Genomic DNA, 19,080 nt, shown 5'->3' on the forward strand with positions numbered 1-19,080 from the left:
TGTGTGCTCGCATGCATGGTCTGTCCCAAGCTAGGATAAAAGAGGAGGGTTGGCGTCAGATGTAGCGAACTGGCATTAAAAAGAAGCTATATTTTATGTGATGAACCCTTATGATTTTTCGTTGGGGCGTACCCTTCATAGCGACGCGTTGCATTGGGCCTCGGATGTAGCGAAAAATAGACTAGAGCCCTTGCCAGAAGGCAAGGCGTTGCATCGGGCCCTATGTGTAATGAAAAATATGCTAGGGTCTTTGCCTCAAGGCAAGGCGCCAGGTCTTCACCTAGATTTGGTGAGAAGTATGTCAAGGTCCAAACACGCAGATGGGCGAGCGTGGCAGGAAAGTACAACCCAGGGGTTAAGGATACGATTGGGAAGCTGGAACATAGGAACCTTAACGGGTAAATTGAAAGAGTTAGTAGATGTTTTTTCTAGAAAGAAAGTGAATATTGTTTTCTTGCAGGAAAGTAAGTGGGCTGGAGAAAAGGCCAAGGAAGTGGATGGAACTGGTTTCAAGGTATGGTACACAGGTATAAACAAGAGTAGAAATAGTGTTGAAATTATGATCGATAAAAGTTTCAGAGATAAAGTTGTGGACGTCAAAAGGAAAGACGACATGATTATTTTGATTAAGCTTGTAGTGGGTGATTTAATCTTGAATATCCTCGGTGTGTATGCACCCTAAGTTGGATTGCAACCAAATGATAAAAGTCAATTTTGGGAAGACTTGGAGGAGGTTTTGAGGGGAATACCACGAGAGGAGAAGATTTTCTTAGGAGGAGATCTAAATAGTCATGCTGGTAAAAGCAATGGAGGTTTTGATAGAATTCATGGAGGTTTTGGCTATGGGACGAGAAACGAGACTGGAGAAGATATCTTGAATGTTGCACTAGCCTACGATTTGATGCTAGCGAACACCTTTTTTCAAAAAAGGGAGTCACATCTAATCACATATCATAGTGGCCAAAATCATAGTCAGGTTGATTTCTTCATGGCTAGAAGAGAAGATAGAACTTCTTGTGTTGACTGTAAGGTCTACCCTGTAGAGTGTGTAGCTACGCAGCATAAGCTAGTAGTCCTGGAGGTTCGGTTCAACAAAGTACTTACAATGAAGAAGAGGACGCAGAACCCAAGGATAAGATGGTGGAAGCTTAATGAGGAAAAAGATAAAGAGTTCAATGAAAAAATGTTGCACGAAGGACCTTGGGAGTTTGAAGGAGGAGCAAATGCAATATGGAATGAGATGGCTATGTATATACAGAATATGGGAAGGAGGGTGTTAGGAGAAAGCAAAGGAAATGGATTTCATACAAAGGAAACATGGTGGTGGAATGAAGAGGTGCAAGAGGCAATTAAACATAAGAAGGAATGTGTAACATCACAGGCGCTGACGAGGGCGGGGAGTGATCGCCGGTGCAAAAGGGCATGGTACGAAAGGGCACAAACAAGGAGCGGCTCCTGGCAGGCTTCTAGGGACGGGGGTACATGGATGAATCGAATCAACACCCGAAAGAGAGGGATTCCAGAGACTGTGCTTGTATGGAATAGTACAGTTGGGAATAGCTTATAAGAATTAATTGGTACTACCTATACTAACAAGATGCATCTTCTTTTCGGTAGCCCGAAACGGAAGAACTCTATAGTTAAGCGTGCTTGACTTGGAGCAATTCTGGGATGGGTGACCTCCTGGGAAGCTTTCCCAGGAAGTGTGTGAGTGAGGAAAAAGCACACTGAAAAATCTCATGTTAGTATGTGGGAATAGTCATTGATTCTTGAAGCGGCCGGGCGTTATAGAATGCTTTAGATCTTTGCATAAAAGTCCCAGTGAAGAGAACTTGCAAAAGTTTAGATTGGCGAGAAAAAAATGCAAAGAAAATAGTGCGAGAAGCTAGAGACAAGGTTTTCGCCGATTTGTATAAAAAATTTAGGAGCAAGGATGGTGAAAAAGGTATATATAAACTTGCAAAAATAAGGGATAAGAAAAGTAAAGACCTCACCCAGGTTAGATGCATCAAGGATGAAAATCAAAAACTTTTGGTGAGAGATAAAGATGTAAATGAAAGATGGATGAACTACTTCAACAAGTTGTTTAATGGGGATGGCGATATAATTGAGGTGGGCTTGGAGGATGATTTGAATAGAAGATTTGTGCACAGAATTAATACACATGAAGTTAAGGAGACTTTAAAGAGGATGAAGACTAATAAAGCCTTGGGACCTAATGGTGTCTCTATTGAAGTGTGGAGAGGCCTGGGGATATGGCAATAAAATGATTGACCAATCTTTTCAATAAGATTCTTCAGATAAATAAGATTCCTGATGCATAGAGGAAAAGTATGATTGTTCCTATTTACAAAAACAAGGGAGATATACGGAGATATACAGAATTATTCTAACTATAGAGGCATTAAGCTAATGAGCCATACTATGAAGTTGTGGAGAGGGTTATTGAACATCGCTTGAGAAGAGATACCAAGATTTCTGTAAATCAATTTGGATTTATGCCAGGACGATGTACCATGGAAGCCATTTTCTTGATGCGGCAATTAATGGAAAGATATCGAGAAAAGAAGAAGGACTTACATATGGTGTTCATAGATCTTGAGAAAGCATACGATAGGGTTCCAAGGAAAGTTTTATGGTGGGTTCTTGAGAAGAAAAAAGTACCATCAAAGTATCTAAAGGCAATCAATGATATATATGATGGGGCTACTATATGTGTGAAAGCTTGTAACAGAACATCAAGTTATTTTCCTATCACAGTAGGTGTACACCAAGGTTCAGCTCTAAGTCCTTACCTCTTTGCCTTAGTTATGGATGAACTAACAAAAGATATTTAAGAGGAAGTGCCATGGTGTATGCTTTTTGCAAATGATATTGTGCTTATTGATGAGAACAAAGACGGTGTTAATAGAAAACTTGAATTGTGGAGAAGCACGTTGGAATCTAAAGGATTCACATTAAGTCGGAGCAAGACTGAGTATTTGAAGTGTGAGTTCTCTCTGGTAAGAGATGTAGACCAAGATCCCATGCATCTAAGTGGTCAAGAGGTACCCAAGAAAGATGCTTTTAGATACCTGGAATCCATTTTGCAAAAAAGGTGGAGAGATTGATGATGATGTAAATCATAGAATCAGAGCGGGTGGATGAAATGGCGTAGTGCATCTGAATTTTTGTGTGATCGCAAAATCCGCCTTAAGTTAAAAGGAAAATTCTATTGAACGGCAGTAAAACCTGCAATGCTATATGGAGCTGAATGTTGGCCAACACATAGGCAACATGAGCATAAAATGAGAGTAGCAGAGATGAGGATGTTAAGGTGGATGTGTGGTTATATGAGGATGGGTAAGATAAGAAATGAAGATATTCAATGAAAAGGTAGGAGTACTACCAGTGGCTGAAAAGATGAGAGAACAAAGATTGAGGTGGTTTGGGCACGTAATGAGAAGGCCCATGGATGCTCCCGTAAGAACAAAAGTTTGTTATCAAGAGCTCAACACACAAAAAGGTAGAGGTAGACCGAAACTTACTTGGGGGAATGTAGTAAAACAAGATTTAACGGAGTGAGATATAGATTGGCGGACAGTAATGCCTTAAAACGGAATGGAGAAAAGCTATAAGCATGGTGGAGGATTAGACCCGTTGTTATTCCTATGTTCCATATGGTCCATTTTTAGTCCGTTTCCTCTTCATTTTCCCTTCTTCTTCTTTTCCCCTTCTTTTATACATACATATATATATATATATATATATATATATATATATATATATATATATATATATATTACTATTTTATTTATTTATTTTTCTTTTTCTTTTTTCAACCTTTTCGTATCTTTTATTTGAGTTCATCTATCACCGACTCCAATTAATTTGGGATAAATGTGTTGTTGTTGTTGATGTTGATTTTCTTATTTAATTTATAATATTTAAATTTTTTAGCCTCGTTTTGGTTGGTGACTTTCATTTTCTATTGTTTTAACATCTGCCCTTTTTTATTTGGGCCCCTTTGATCTTGACATTCGCTCACAAAATTATCTCCACACAAAGCTTCTATATATTTAGGAATATTGGCATTGAAACTTATAATACCCATTTACTTTGTTGCTATAGTGCTGGTTCAAGACGAGCAAATCCTTCTCCATGGCTTCAATTACGAAAAGGTAGGTTCGGACTTTGATTTCTTTCATCCATATGTATGAATCAAATTTGAAAATTTTAATTAACAAGAAATGTGTCATATATATCTTGCAGGCTAGAAGGTAAAGTGGCAATAATCACAGGAGGTGCTAGCGGCATTGGAGCCGCTACTGCTAAACTATTTGTTCAACACGGTGCTAATGTAATTATTGCTGACGTTCAAGACCAGTTAGGCATGTCCCTTTGCAAAAGTCTTGGCACAAATGCCACCATTCTCTACGTTCATTGCGATGTAACTTGTGATTCAGATGTCGAAAACGTGGTTGATATGGCAGTGTCCAAGTACGGTAAGCTTGATATAATGTACAACAACGCTGGCATAACCGGCGACTCGAATCACTTACCAATATTGGCTTCTACTAATGAAGACTTCAAAAGGGTTTTCGAAGTTAACGTTTATGGAGCTTTCTTGGGTGCCAAATATGCTGCTAGGTTCATGATCCCAGCAAAGAGTGGGGTCATTCTTTTTACTTCAAGTGTTGCTTCAGTAATTGGTGGCGAGACAACACATGCTTATTCTATGTCAAAGCACGCAGTAGTGGGGCTTATGAAGAATTTGTGCGTAGAACTTGGGCAGTATGGGATTAGAGTCAATAGCATCTCCCCTGGAGGCATTGCTACCCCAATGCTATACAATGCACTGAAGATGAACAAGAATGAGGCAGAGGAATTTCTATACTCAGCTTCAGTGTTAAAAGAGGCAATTCTTGAGGTTGAGGACATAGCTGAGGCAGCACTTTATTTGAGCAGTGATGAGTCAAAGTTCGTGAGTGGAGTCAACCTTGTATTGGACGGGGGTTATAGCACGACTAATGGGTCATTCACTTCTGCACTGAGAGGTCTAATGAACCAAACTACCAACCACATACAGTAACCCAGTTCTATACACATACATAATAAGCCTATCTCTTCGATCTTTATATTTTGTGGGTGTCCTATTAGTCCGCTGCGTGAAACAATTTAGTTTTAATTGGTGCTTTTACTTGGTTAAAATGTGTGGCGTATTACCTTCCTATAACAAAAAAATGTTGTTTATCTTCTATCTATTATTATATAATATCAAAGACTAATCTAAACTATGCTCTTCCTTTAAATATTATTATAACTAATTTTAGCAGCTCGGTATTTATTTTATTTCTATACTCCCCTGTTGTTTGTATGTAGGAAATTAAGAATAAAGTTTTGGTGCGATATAATAAAATTCTAAACAAGGGAGATGTTCTACTAGCTTGAGCGAGATGACCCAATGTTCTCCGAGGGATTAGTACACAATTTTCTGCAATTATCTTGACAGAACATTCATTTGTACGGTGATCATTCATTTTTTTCTGCCCCGTTATAAAGAAGGAAAAGGAAATAGTAGGCTAATTAATAACGTGCAGGCCCAACTAAAGTTCTTGGTTGAAATTGAATCTAGGAATTAAATAACATTTAAAAAAGTTTGGAACCACTTGAACTATATTCCTGAAAACGGCACTCTCAAAAGATTAAGAAAGCTTATTAGTGATGCAACCGGTTGGTCAGGTACTGCTACTTTCGGTGGCTTTTGTTTGCATATGAATCAAAATCCATACCTCTATTGTTCTAGTGGCATTTTGGTGGACGGTGGCAAAAAAATAAAAAAACAATAGCAACAATGTTATTCAAACTGGGAAGAAGAAAAATGCGTTTACGCGTTAAATCTTCAGCCTATAAATAGAATTCATTATCAACAGTTTTTTGCATCCCAAAAATTTCACAATATAGACAGAAAACTCAAGTTTTCCTTGAGTATTATTTTGAATGAAGAGTATTCTCTTAATATAAGAAAGAGAGTAATATTGATTTCTCTTTATATTTAAAGAGATTATAATTTCTTTCACTTAATGAAAATCTTTTTTTGATATTATCTGTGATTTTTTCCAATTTGAATTTTTCATGTAAATTTTTTGTATCACTTCATTGGTTTTTGTCAATCTCTTAACTGGTGAAATTAAAATAAAATTAATTATGCCATTTGTATTTTAAAAAGATAATTATTTAATTATTATTGAATAACACGAAAAGACTCACTGAAATTACGTGTACCTAACTCATTGATATATATGGTTAATAATATTTTAAAATTTGTATTTCCTCTCCACTCTATTTTACCAAGGCAATACTTTATTGGGTTTATCATCTATCATTTAACATGACCACAAAAATTTTCCTACACACACAACATTTTGTGGGGCCCGCAGCAAAAAAAAAAAAAAAACTTCGGCACGCAAAACGAATCTCTATAACATAACACAATCACTTTTCCTACAACATAACTCTTATAAAACCCTACTTTTTATTACATAACAATTAGTCACAAGATTGCTCTACCTAATTACAGCTGTATACATTTTGAGATTTTAAATCTGTACAATTTGTCCATCAGCGGTCAATCAACATTTAACAAAAGCACTATTCTTGACCATCATGATTACAAATCCACTATTTACCTTAAAATATATATTTTTTTTTTATAGACACCTTAAAATTTATTATGCGTCTTTATCTATCTAACAAATTTTTTCATGTTTTTCAAAATAACAAAAGAGAATATAATTGATGATGATGCACAATTATATTTTTGTGATATTTTTAACCACAGAAGAGGATTTAAATGTGTGTTTAATATATCAAATAATGGTAGTTCCATTAATATTAGAGAACTGAGCAAGTGAAATAAGAGTATCTATTCAATTCTCTTCCGTATTATTTTTAAGATATGTTTAAAGTCTTAATCTCGAGATCCACCACAATTCAACTAATCACGAAGTGATGAACTGATTGGAATATCTCAAAAAAAAAAAAATTGTGTGTCTAATATTTATAAATTTAATTATTTGATGTTGGTGCACAATTATCCCAAAGAGTTCATAGATTAAATAAGAAAACAATTCTTTTAATGTAAATTATTCTTAAAATGAATAAGTAAGGATGTGTTTATTTTTTAATTTTAATGACTTAAAATCACGATGCACTTTAAATTAAATTAAAAATAAATATAATCTTACTTACTCATTTCAAATACTAATTTTTTTTAAAGAAAAATATTGTCCTACATATAAATATGGAAAAATATTTTCTCATGTTGCAGGAGAATTCAATTCTTATGTGGGTGACCCTTCGATTTACGTGCAAAACTTTTTTTTTTAATAAATGTGGGACCCACCACTAGTTGAGTCACAACATGAGAATTGAATTCTCATGCAACATGAGAAAATCAAACCCCTATAAATATTCACGAAGACAAAAATGTCATCTATAATATAACAAATCTGTTCATCAAAACATTGCACCATGTTGTTGAGATATTCAAGTGTGATGAGTCTCACATTGGTTGGTAATGAGCTAAGTGAAGAGTATACAAGTGAAAGGACCCATGAACTCAATGCCTTAAGGTTTTGGGTTGAGACATGGTGTCGGATCCACTTGCTACAGTTGATTTAGTCTTAGCTCATTGGTGGTGACCCCCCGCCACGAGCTTCCCCTGGACCCGCTTGACATTGGAGTTTGAGGGAACGAATTTCCCAACAGTGGTATCAGAGCCGGGCTCGAGCTAGCCTAGTGATTGGCTAAGAGACGGGTCGAGTACTTTGCGCTTCGGGTACTCGGTTGAGGGGGAGCATACCAGTGGTGGATTTCACACTTGAGGGGAAGATTGTTGAGATATTCAAGTGTGATGAGTCTCACATTGGTTGGTAATGAGCTAAGTGAAGAGTATATAAGTGAAAGGACCCATGAACCCAATGCCTTAAGGTTTTGGGTTGAGACATGGTGTCGGATCCACTTGCTACGATTGATGTAGTCTTAGCTCATTGGTGATGACCTCCCGCCACGAGCTTCTCCTAGACCCGCTTGAAAATTGTCTTAAACAAACCATAACCCAACAAGAAATTTGCTCATTCTTTATTAATGACGGTTAAAAGTTATCTGTGACCTGAGAAAGTCATCACTAATAATAATTATTGACGGAAGACGGTCGTTTTTAAGCACTTCTCCATAAAATTAAGTGGAGAATGGCGGTGATTAACAAAAGCCATCATTAATAAAAAAATCTGCTAATACACAAACTTAAAAGTTTAGATAGTAAATGTAAGGATTAATGTTCAATGTTTTATAGAAAATAATTTTATCTTTTATACATATACAAAAATATATGTGGTCTATATTTTTTTCTCTCTTCTTCTCATATTGCCTCAGATAGATTCCATATATTTTTATTCATTTTATCTTATATAATATGATAAATATTAACTCCTAATAGGGACTTTACCATCAATAATTCATTACCTAAAAAAAAAGTATAAATCCTAACCCTCCTCTTGAAGAGCATATTTTTTGTATTATAGAAATAGGTACTCTTTTATTAAAAATTTGATAAAAGGGATTTAGGTGACAATAACTATAAAAGGATGGGTAAAATGGGTAAAGTTAATTATATTATTTCTTTGAAATAGGATATTATATATATTTTTTATGCATACTCTACCTACTAATCTCAAAAATAATTAAATCAGAATCTCAATTAATTTTTACTATTTCTCTCTCCTCTTGAAATGTTAATCTAACGCGTTAAGAAAAAGTAGGTAAAATAAGTTAATTTAGTAAAAGATGTATTTGATTTTGAATATTACAGGAGTCATGAAGATACTTTCCTTTATCAGACTACTCGAGGAAAATTCAAGCACACCACACACTGTGCTGAGATACACAAATCAATTCATTAATCTTAGTCAAGTGTTTCATGACTAATTATTATCTTGTTACAAATTTTGATGCCAGATTCGCCCTTTGTTTGAGGTACACGGGAATGTGATTGAGGTTGCCCTGATCAAAGATATAAAGACAGGATAGCATTAATGAAGGGCTTAAGCCCATTAGCGCCACAGGAGGAAGGCCCAAACGCAAGAACAGAACTCCCTCACATCTGAAGGATAATCACATGGGCCCAGTATAGGGATTAACTGTTTATGTTAGGAGTATTTCCAAATGTCAGTTTTGAAGTTTTTGCTTATCCGTCGTTTGATGTATTCTCAATCATGGTTGTTGCATTAAGTGGTCCGGTGAATGAAAAAGCAAGAAGAAATCATCCAAAGCTCTCTTCGTCTCTCTCATTTCCTTCTCTCAACCTTACTCTCGCCCTCTTCTCAACCCTCACTTCTGAAAATCTCACTACATTCAACATGGCTCTCTCTCTTTTAGTGTATTCTTGACCTCTCATCTAATTTTGTCAACCTTTTCAAATTCAAAATCAGGTAATATTTCAGTGTACGGTAGAATCAAAGTCCGTCTGAGATTCAATGGAGATTATTTTATAAATTATTCTATTTTTAAAAAAATATATACCACGGAACTCTATATATATATATATATATCTTCTTATATGCAGGACACTTAAGTATAATAAAAGTAAAATATATATAGTCCGAATAAATTGTTACTTGGATAATCCATGAGATGGTTTTCTGTCTTTCTCATCCTCTCATTTTTTTCTAAAAGATAAATAAGATAAATAATGATTTTATCTTCATTCGTGTTGACTCGGGAAACTTGCCGACAAAGTCCGGGACCATGATAACATCTCCTTATTGTAAAAGATTATATTGTATGAACGCAAATGTAATTGCCTTTTTATCCGGTAAGGCTTATCGGAAGCAAGATGCAAGGGTGCTCCTCCTCGGTCCTTCCAATCGCCAAGAGGTAATCAAATCATAAATCAAATTATGTACATATATATGATACTCCTGCTAACTTAGAATATATATATATATATATATATATATATATAAAAGGATATAACTAATAATTAAAAAAAGTCGAGATTATGAATAAGACTTTTTAATTATACATACATAATCATTTTAACAATTGATTGATTTGATTCCACTTATATGTATTCAAGAACTTTGATTTTCTCCTTGGATGAGTAATCCAATACAAATGAATCAAAGTGTAAAATTTCTTATTCTTATACCTGCTTAACAATAACCATATATACATCACCGAGCACTTGCAGGTTACAAGGCAAGGTAGCACTAATAACCGGGGGAGCAAGAGGCATCGGCGAAGCCACCGCAAGACTTTTCCTTCGCCACGGAGCCAAGGTCATCATCGCTGACGTCCAAGACGATCTCGGACGTTCCCTTTGCAACGCCGTCCAAAACCCCAATATTTCCTATGTTCACTGCGATGTCAGTAACGATTCCAACGTTCAAACCGCCGTCAATGTAGCGGTCTCGCAGCATGGAAAACTTGACATCTTGTTCAGCAATGCCGGCATCGTTGGCAATTTGAACCCTTCAATCCTGTCCCTTAATCTTGAAGACTTGAAGAGGGTTTTCGAGGTCAACGTCTACGGTGCTTTCTCTGCTGCCAAACACGCCGCTAAGGTAATGATTCCTGAAAAGAAAGGGAGCATCATCTTCACCTCTAGCGTATCTTCGGTGATTCATGTGGTTACACCGCTTGATTACGCTGCAACGAAGCACGCAGTGGTGGGTTTGACGAAGAACTTGTGCGTGGAACTGGGTAAACATGGAATCAAAGTTAATTGTATTTCACCGTATGCGGTGGCGACCACTCTTCTAATGGGTGGAATGGGGATGGACAAAGAAAGTGCAGAGAAAGTGTATTCAGAGGCGGCGAACTTGAAGGGAATGGTTATGAAGGAGGAGGATGTGGCAGAAGCAGCTTTGTTTCTGGCCAGCGATGAGTCCAAGTACGTGAGCGGATTGAACCTAGTTGTGGATGGAGGTTACAGTGCAACCAATGTTTCTGTTGAAGAAGCTATGAGAAAGTTTTCTGCTAAGACCAAATTGTAAGCTTCAATTTCTGGGTTACTTGGAGTCAAAAGCTGCTCTCTTTTTAATGTTGACTAAATAAAGTCATTCCAGACTTTGGATGAACCTATGAATTAAATTCATTTCCATGGTGGAAAGCTTGGGTGCATGTATTATTGCCAATTAATAAGTGATGGTATCAGTATCAGCTACTTATTGTATTTATAAAAGATATTTACATCTCTCTCCCTCTCCATTTTTAAGAATTTACCCTCTCCCTTTTTAAGAATTTAATTTAGTCAAATCAATTTTTTATTTATCCACTTATTTGACTATCGGATTAGTTTGGTTCGAATTTGAGAGAACGAAAGATGGTTCATGTACACTTACCAAATAAAAAAAGATGGTTCATGTATACCATTTTTATCATTTAGTTATAACACAAACTAATTGGGATAAAATATTATGTACACTTACCAAATAAAATATTTGGTTTAGCTTATGCATACTTAATTCTATCACAAAAAGAGGGTCGATAAGGATCCAACTCTGATACCATATAAAAAGTCAATTCAAGCCATTGGATGAATTTTTTTTAATGATTTATATTATTCTCTAACAATACCCATAATAACACAAACTAATATTTTAGCCCAATTAGTTTGTACATTGGAACATTAGGTAGACCAAAAAATTGTGCATGTGCAATATCCACGCTTTAAGTCTAAAGGTCTCTTGCATGAAGGGATATGTTATAGAAATATAAAATCACAAATGTAGTCTCACTCAATACCTTAAAGTTTTGGGTTGAAATAATTCTTTATACCTATCTTTTTTTCTTGTTTATTTTACGTATTCCTTTTCCAACATAGTTAGATTAGAATCTCAATTAACTTTTATTTTTTCTTTCTTCTCTTAAGATTCTGATCTAATAGTATTAAAAATGAGTAGCTAGGATAGACATAATATTCTATTCCAAATTAATTTATCTTGTTTTTATAAGATATTTGTTAGAGAGATATAATAAAAAATTATTAAAGGCCCATGATTTATCGATTTAAATTTTTTGGTTGAATTAATTTTTGTTTACCATGTTTATATTTTAATTTTAATCCCTCACTCACAAATGTGTTTAAAAAAAAAACCAAAAAGGTGCTTCTCACCTACACAAATAACATCGAAAAAGCTGACGGGTTTAGAATCTTAGCTAAAACCACAATCACTACTAGAAAAAACCTATATAGCGACGGAATTGCTATGGAAATTCCGTCGCTAATTTCATCCTCGCTAATACTTTCCTTCACAAACGATTTTGCAAGGGAATTTGCGAGGGAAAACAATAGCGAGGATGAAATTAGCGAGGGAATTTCCATAGCAATTCCCTCGCTATACAGGTTTTTTCTAGTAGTGAATGTTCCCTATACACGTGCTCCATTTCACTGGATTGATGCTATGTATATATCAAGAAGTTTTTCAATGCTTTTGTTTTAGGGTTTGTTTTTTCTGATGTTAGTTTAGATAACTTTATCTAATGTTCATCAAAACGACGTCGTTTTGAGACGGAAATCATGTTATTTTTGTAATTTTAATTTATTTCAGGGTTATAATAGTCTTTATCACTCTAATTTTTTAATTTTTCAACCCCAAAATGACGTCGTTTCGATGAACATTAGATAAAGTTATCTAAAGTAACATCGGAAACTTTTTTCCCTTTGTTTTATTATATCAATCATTTGAGTCAAATTCAAAGTATCGACTAGTTTATGTGGAGAAGAATTTTGGTGGTCATGGGTCACCATTAATTTAGTGGCCCAAACCAATTAAAATGAGATAATTATTGAAGAGAGAGGAGAAATAAAAAATAAAATTTTATACAAGTGTCACTTACTGAATAGAAGGACCACATAGAACCTGGAGGCTGGAGCACCAAATTTTTTTCCGTTTATGTGACCATGATGGATGATACTCATTGTTAGTAATTGATAGAATTGCATATATTCAAATAAATCTCAATATATGATTGACATAACAAAAGCATGTATTTAATCCTTTCTAATATCATCTTTAAGAAAGGTTTAAAGTCTTAATCCTGATACCTGTCCCGAATCAGACTAGTCAAAGCGATGAACTGGCTGAAATATCTCCAAAAAAAAATTGTATACAAGGATTGCCCTCGTCCCAATTTCGCTAGTCAGAGTTTAATGAGAGAGTATTTTTAATGATTTATATTATTCTCTAACACACTCTCTCACACAAGAGGGGCTTTGGTTTGGAAGGGTGGATATTACACAGGCTCAATTTATGATTTACATTGTGTGTTTTTTCGTGACACACTGAAGCTCTGATACCATGTATAGAACCACTTCAACTCAAAATCTTAAGGTGTTAGGTGAGTGCCTTTTTAATGGTTTATATTATTCTCTAACACATCCCCTCACGCAATAAATTGGGCCTGTGTAATATTCACGTTTCAAGACCAAAGCCCTCTTGAGTGAGATGTGTGTTAGCGAATAATATAAATCATTGAAAAAACATTCACCCAATGCCTTAAGGGTTTAAGTTGAAGTGGTTCTTTACATGGTATCAGAGCCTCAGTGACCATAAGATCACAAATTCGATCCTCATGCCCCCACTTGTGGAATTAAATAAGTACAAGGTAAACAAAAAATTGGGCCTGTGCAATATCCACGCTTCAAGTCCAATGGGCTCTTGTCAATGGTGTGTGTTAAAAAATAATATAAACTATTAAAAAGATCTTCACTCAACACTTTAAAATTTTGGGTTGAAGTGGTTCTTTATACGGTAAAAGTCATTAATTTAATTTTGATCTAACCATAATAAACTGGTTGCAAGGAAAAAAAAGTTATATATATAACCTATCTTTATTTATAAATAAAAAACAATATCATGTGTAATATATTTTTAAAATGACCAAATGTTCTCCTGGGCAATAATAAAAGAGATGTACAAAAAAGAACGAAATTCGATCAATTCTCAATTTAATGTTCATATTTATCATGTCTATAACTTTTTTTGCTAAAAAAATATTATTTATTGGACTAGTTTATTCCATGTCAATTCTCCCTTCATGTTGTAAAACATACAAAAATAAGTAAAGCTATTCGATAGACAAAAAAAATATTGACAGATTTTTAGATACTTTCATTTTTTTTTTCAGTATAATCTGGAGGGTATCCCTATTCAATCTCTTCGGTCGCCTTGTCCTCAGAGTACTGCTAGAAGGCTACTCTCTCATTAGAACCAGTGTTTAAAAACCCGGCCCAGCCATCGACCCGGTCAAGGTAAGGGGTCATGGGGTCACGGGTTCAACCGAGGGGTCACGGGGTCACTACGCTGACCCGGTTTTATATATTAAAAAAATATAAATATATATATCCTATATGAAAATATTAAAAAATAAACCACCAATCATCAAATATTCAAAATATAATTAAAATAATTCACCGATTACAACCACAAGTTAATGGGATCACTACGCTGATCTGGTTTTGCCTCTTTTGAGAAGGTCTCTAACAAAGGAAAATTTAAAGGAAGTAAGAATGAATTTTTGTTTTTCATCGACGACCATAAAGATTTCATTTGAATGGGTAAATTTGTATCTTTTCTAGAAGATTTATGGCAGCGAGGTGAAGATTGAAGAAGTCTAAGTCGCTGGGACTGGGAGAGAATAGAACGATAAGATTTAGGTTTGCAAGGATTTTTATTTTATTTTTTTAATAAAACAATGTCATTTCATGGAATTTTTTTTTTAAAAAAATATATATATGCAATGACCCCCTTCGACCCGTCTGACCTAGGAGTCACTGAAACCCGGCTGGGTTTTGGGGGTCAGAGGGGTCGATGTGCATATAGGGTCCAACTTGTGACCCCAACCCTCAAAGGGGAGGGGTCAGGGTTGACCCGGGTCAACCCGAGGGGTGGGGTGGGGTTTTAAAACACTGATTAGAACAGCGGGTGCATTGATTTTCGCTAGCGAAAAAAATATGAGACTAATCTCACTTTCGTTCTTTCACTGATGTCCATAACTGATAAATATTTAATAATATACAGAAAAATTTTCTTGAATATTTTTTGTCTAAATTTTTCGCATGATTTACATAAGGAAGTAGTCCTGTTGGAAACATTGAAATTTAAATAAGAGTGCGATGTCAAACATTGGTTAAAAATTGCTCAAGTGACAATTATATAAGTGGAGAAAACTTATACGCTGATTGTATTATGGATTCGTCATATGGGCTCATATCTAATAGCTCCCAACACATAATCACTTAAGAGAGATAAAAAAACAATCCTATCAGATAAGATATCAATCTTATCATATTACTAGTGGTTCAAATATTGGGCCCTCAATATTTTCAAGAGGCCCAAAATGTTACTTATATTACATAACTCATCTATAAATAAGAGATTCAGCCAACCCAGTACACTCCATATTCTCTTAGTTGTCATTGTGCACACATCTCACATTTTCAACTATACGTCATTATTATTGTGCACATCTTCGACTATACCCCATTATTATTGTACACAATGATCTGCTACCCTTGCGACGTTTCTTCCATGGACTCACGCAACAGTATTAAACCAAGATATAATTACCAACCACTGGTTGGACATTATGATCCTCTCGGATCGAACATTGGCGCCATCTATGAGGATCGATAAACTTCGATTCTCACCTAATAGTGGTGAATGCACAACAGTCATCGCCATAACCAAATCCTAATACGATGGATGCAGAGCACAAGAAGGCTACCTCATCAATATTGTCGTAGCAGGTAAGTATCCAATCCACCAACACGGAAATCGAGTAAGGCACAATATCATCCCATGAATGCGAGTCCCGCCTCACGAACGGTCCTTTTGTATACTGCTTCAATGCACTGACCAACAAAACAGGGCCAAAGCAAACAAAGAGCATAAGATGCGCATATTGCATCTAGAGGTGGCAAAGCCGGCGCCCCACCTCGCAATCAATTCGCCAAAAAAATGAGCTAGTCTGCCCCGCTTTTAAGAGTGGGGTGAAAAAACTCGGTCTGTTCTGCCCAGTTTGGCGGGCAGGGCGGGTTAGCTCGCCAGCCTGAACATATTTTATATTAAAAAAATCTAAAAAAAAACTCAGCCTGGCGAATTGGCGGGTTAGGCGGGTTATAAAACTCAGCTCACCGGGCCGAACCTGTTTTGTTGGCCCAATTGCAGAGTAGGTTATAATATCACCTCACTTCCTAAATGTGGTTAGAATTAAGGGGTGAAAAATATATATAAAATGAACTAAAATAGATGGTATAATAAACAATTATATATATATATATATGAGGATTATATTTACAAATTTTTTGTTTACAAACTACATTATGTTCTCCCGGGAGAACACTAGGTTATACTATGTTCTTCCGGGAGTACATAGTGTAATTTGCAAAGTTTGTAAAAAATTTTTGTAAAGGGATCATTCCCTATATATATATATATATATATATATAAAATTTAATCGGTTTAAGAATCAAATTAAATTTTTGAACCGATTAAAATCTGTTATTTTTTAAAATTGATTTGGTTTATAATGGAACCGTTTTTCTGTTTTCATTTGATGCAAGATAGAAAATTGAATTTAATTGTAAATCGAATCCAATCGCATTATAAATAACCACGGTTGTCCTGAACAGTTAAAAGATTAAATCTTTTTTAACTAATTTAAGAATCTGTTAAGAACCTTGAGGTCACCACCCCAAAAGTTAGCTCAAGATGTGAGAGTGCCCAAGGCCTTAAAAGATTAAATCTTTTTTTAACTAATTTAAGAATCTGTTAAGAACCTTGAGGTCACCACCCCAAAAGCTAGCTCAAGAGGTGGGAGTGCTCAAGGCCTTATAAAGGCCATATTAGTTGCTCATCCAATCAATGTGGGACTATATATGTCAACACGCCCCCTCACGCAAGAGACCTTTAAGCTAGAAGCGTGGAAATTGCACAGACCCATTTTTGATTTACCTTTTTGTGCTTTTTTATTTATTTTAATTCCACTTTTTAAAGCGGGAGACGATGAGACTCTGATACCATGTTAATAACCTTGAGGTCACCACCCAAAAGCTAGTTCAAGAAGTGAGAGTGCCCAAGGCCTTATAAATGGCATATTAGTTGCCCATCCAATCAATGTGAGACTATATATCTCAACAGAATCAAGCCTTTTATCTAAACCGATTCAATTTGATGAAATTGAATTATATTAATGATTCGATTTAATTCTGCATAAAAAAAACGAATGTAAATGAACAGTGACAATCTCTAATCAAAATTTTACATATAATAACTTTGATAACTTTTTGAGCTAATCCAAACCATGCATGCTCATTTTGGTCTTATTTTTAAGGGTTTTATAAGAGTTATGTTGTAGGAAAAGTGATTGTGTTATGATATAGAGATTCGTTTTGCGTGCCGAAGTTGTTTTTGTTTGCTGCGAGCCCCACAAAATTTGGTGTGTGTAGGAAACTTTTTGTGATCATGTTAAATGATAGATAATAAATTCTATTTTTGATATGACAGTGGAACCATTTTTAATATTGCTGTTAAGCCTCCGATAGATATCCAATCATTAAGATCCCAATCAGTAGTGTACATAGACAAAATATCTCTTATAATGACTTGGACAACCATGATGGAGAAAAACTTGAGACCACCAAATTCGATGTTCCCTTTTATTTAAATGGAAAAATTTTCTTTCGTTTTAACAATTTTTTATTTATATTTCTTTTCAAATCCTAATAAATTTTATTTTGTTTGTAAAAAAGAGTACGTAATTCGATATTTCAGGTACATTGAAGATTTTTTCACCATGATATTAGCTTTCTTTGTATTCTTCAAAAAAAGTCTTCATCTGAATTAAAAATTAAAAATAGAAAAAACTTCATAAAATCTCATTTAAATTTCCTCGAAAAACACATATCTTCTTCTCAAAATTTTGAATCATTTATACTATTTCTTGAAATTTATTTTACTTACTCTCTAACTTAGAGAATAAGTGATAATTTTTTTTTTAAGTTATGGGGTTAAATAATTCAAAATTTTAAGGGGAGGATAAGAAATCATGAGAAAAGTTAAAGGGTTTCTTTTTTTTTCCTTGAATGTTTCCCTTCAAAATATGAATCATATGCAACAATTAGTTTATATAAATGCAAATGTGATTGCCTTTTTATCGACCAATAAGGCATGGGAAGCAAGATGCAAGAGTTCTACTCCTCAGTCCTTCCAATCGCCAAGAGGTAATCAATCACAACTCAAATTCTATACATATATATGATACTTCTGCTAACCTATATTATATATACCACTAAAAATGTATATCTTCGCTCTCGGTTTGGAGCACTTGCAGGTTACAGGGCAAGGTAGCACTGATAACTGGAGGAGCCAGAGGCATCGGCGAAGCCACCGCAAGACTCTTCCTTCGCCACGGTGCCAAGGTCATCATCGCCGACATCCAAGACGATCTCGGACGCTCCCTTTGCAACGCCGTCCAAAACCCCAATATTTCCTATGTTCACTGCGATGTCAGTAACGATTCCAACCTTCAAACCGCCGTCAATGCTGCGGTATCGCAGCATGGAAAACTTGACATCTTGTTCAGCAATGCCGGCATCCATGGCAATTTAAACCCTTCAATCCTGTCCCTTCATCATGAAGTCTTGAAGAGGGTTTTCGAGGTCAACGTCTACGGTGCTTTCTCTGCAGCCAAACACGCTGCTAAGGTAATGATTCCTGAAAAGAAAGGGAGCATCATCTTCACTGCTAGTGTAGCTTCGGTGAATCATGTCGTTAATACACCGCATGATTACACTTCAACGAAGCACGCAGTGGTGGGTTTGATGAAAAACTTGAGCGTAGAACTTGGGAAACATGGAATTAGAGTTAATTGTGTTTCACCGTATGCGGTGGTGACCCCTCTTCTAATGGCTGGAACCGAGTTGGACAAGGAGAGTGCAGAGAAAGTGTATGCAGAGGCGGCGAACTTGAAGGGACTGAATCTGAAGGAGGAGGATGTGGCGGAAGCAACTTTGTTTTTAGCCAGCGATGAGTC

The 19,080-nt window shown here is 35.5% G+C and overlaps 3 protein-coding genes across 4 annotated transcripts in view; all 3 read left to right on the top strand.

Moving 5' to 3' along the window:
* Positions 1–222: 222 nt before the first annotated feature.
* Positions 223–5,071, top strand: LOC133299690 (short chain aldehyde dehydrogenase 1-like). The gene is made up of 4 exons (XM_061499174.1): positions 223–398; positions 461–527; positions 4,111–4,160; positions 4,252–5,071. Exons 1-4 carry the CDS (start codon positions 223–225, stop codon positions 5,069–5,071), a joined length of 1,113 nt encoding a protein of 370 aa, XP_061355158.1.
* Positions 5,072–9,757: 4,686 nt separating this feature from the next.
* LOC133299698 (short chain aldehyde dehydrogenase 1-like) lies at positions 9,758–11,284 on the top strand. The gene is made up of 2 exons (XM_061499183.1): positions 9,758–9,915; positions 10,232–11,284. Exons 1-2 carry the CDS (start codon positions 9,875–9,877, stop codon positions 11,034–11,036), a joined length of 846 nt encoding a protein of 281 aa, XP_061355167.1. The 5' UTR covers positions 9,758–9,874; the 3' UTR covers positions 11,037–11,284.
* A 6,937-nt stretch (positions 11,285–18,221) lies between these two features.
* LOC133299697 (short chain aldehyde dehydrogenase 1-like) overlaps positions 18,222–19,080 on the top strand; it is a 44,564-nt gene continuing 43,705 nt past the window's right edge. For both annotated transcript variants that reach the window (XR_009749964.1, XM_061499180.1), the window contains exon 1: positions 18,222–18,268. Coding sequence is in view for 1 of the 2 variants with exons in the window: in XM_061499180.1 (XP_061355164.1) it covers positions 18,228–18,268 (41 nt within the window). In the remaining variant the exon portion in view is untranslated. The remainder of the gene's footprint in view (positions 18,269–19,080) is intronic.

This window comes from Gastrolobium bilobum, unplaced genomic scaffold (genome assembly GCF_033153095.1).
Source record: "Gastrolobium bilobum isolate Gb01-03AN ecotype WA unplaced genomic scaffold, APGP_CSIRO_Gbil_v1 utg4102, whole genome shotgun sequence".
Classification (NCBI taxonomy): domain Eukaryota; kingdom Viridiplantae; phylum Streptophyta; class Magnoliopsida; order Fabales; family Fabaceae; genus Gastrolobium; species Gastrolobium bilobum.

Coding starts and splice junctions, on each gene's coding strand:
- LOC133299698 (XM_061499183.1), top strand. CDS start 9,875: ATGCAAGGGTGCTCCTCCTCGGTCCTTCCAATCGCCAAGAG. Junction 9,916..10,231: donor GTCCTTCCAATCGCCAAGAG/GTAATCAAATCA, acceptor GAGCACTTGCAG/GTTACAAGGCAAGGTAGCAC.
- LOC133299690 (XM_061499174.1), top strand. CDS start 223: ATGTGTAATGAAAAATATGCTAGGGTCTTTGCCTCAAGGCAAGGCGCC. Junction 399..460: donor GAACATAGGAACCTTAACGG/GTAAATTGAAAG, acceptor GTTTTCTTGCAG/GAAAGTAAGTGGGCTGGAGA. Junction 4,161..4,251: donor ATGGCTTCAATTACGAAAAG/GTAGGTTCGGAC, acceptor TATATCTTGCAG/GCTAGAAGGTAAAGTGGCAA.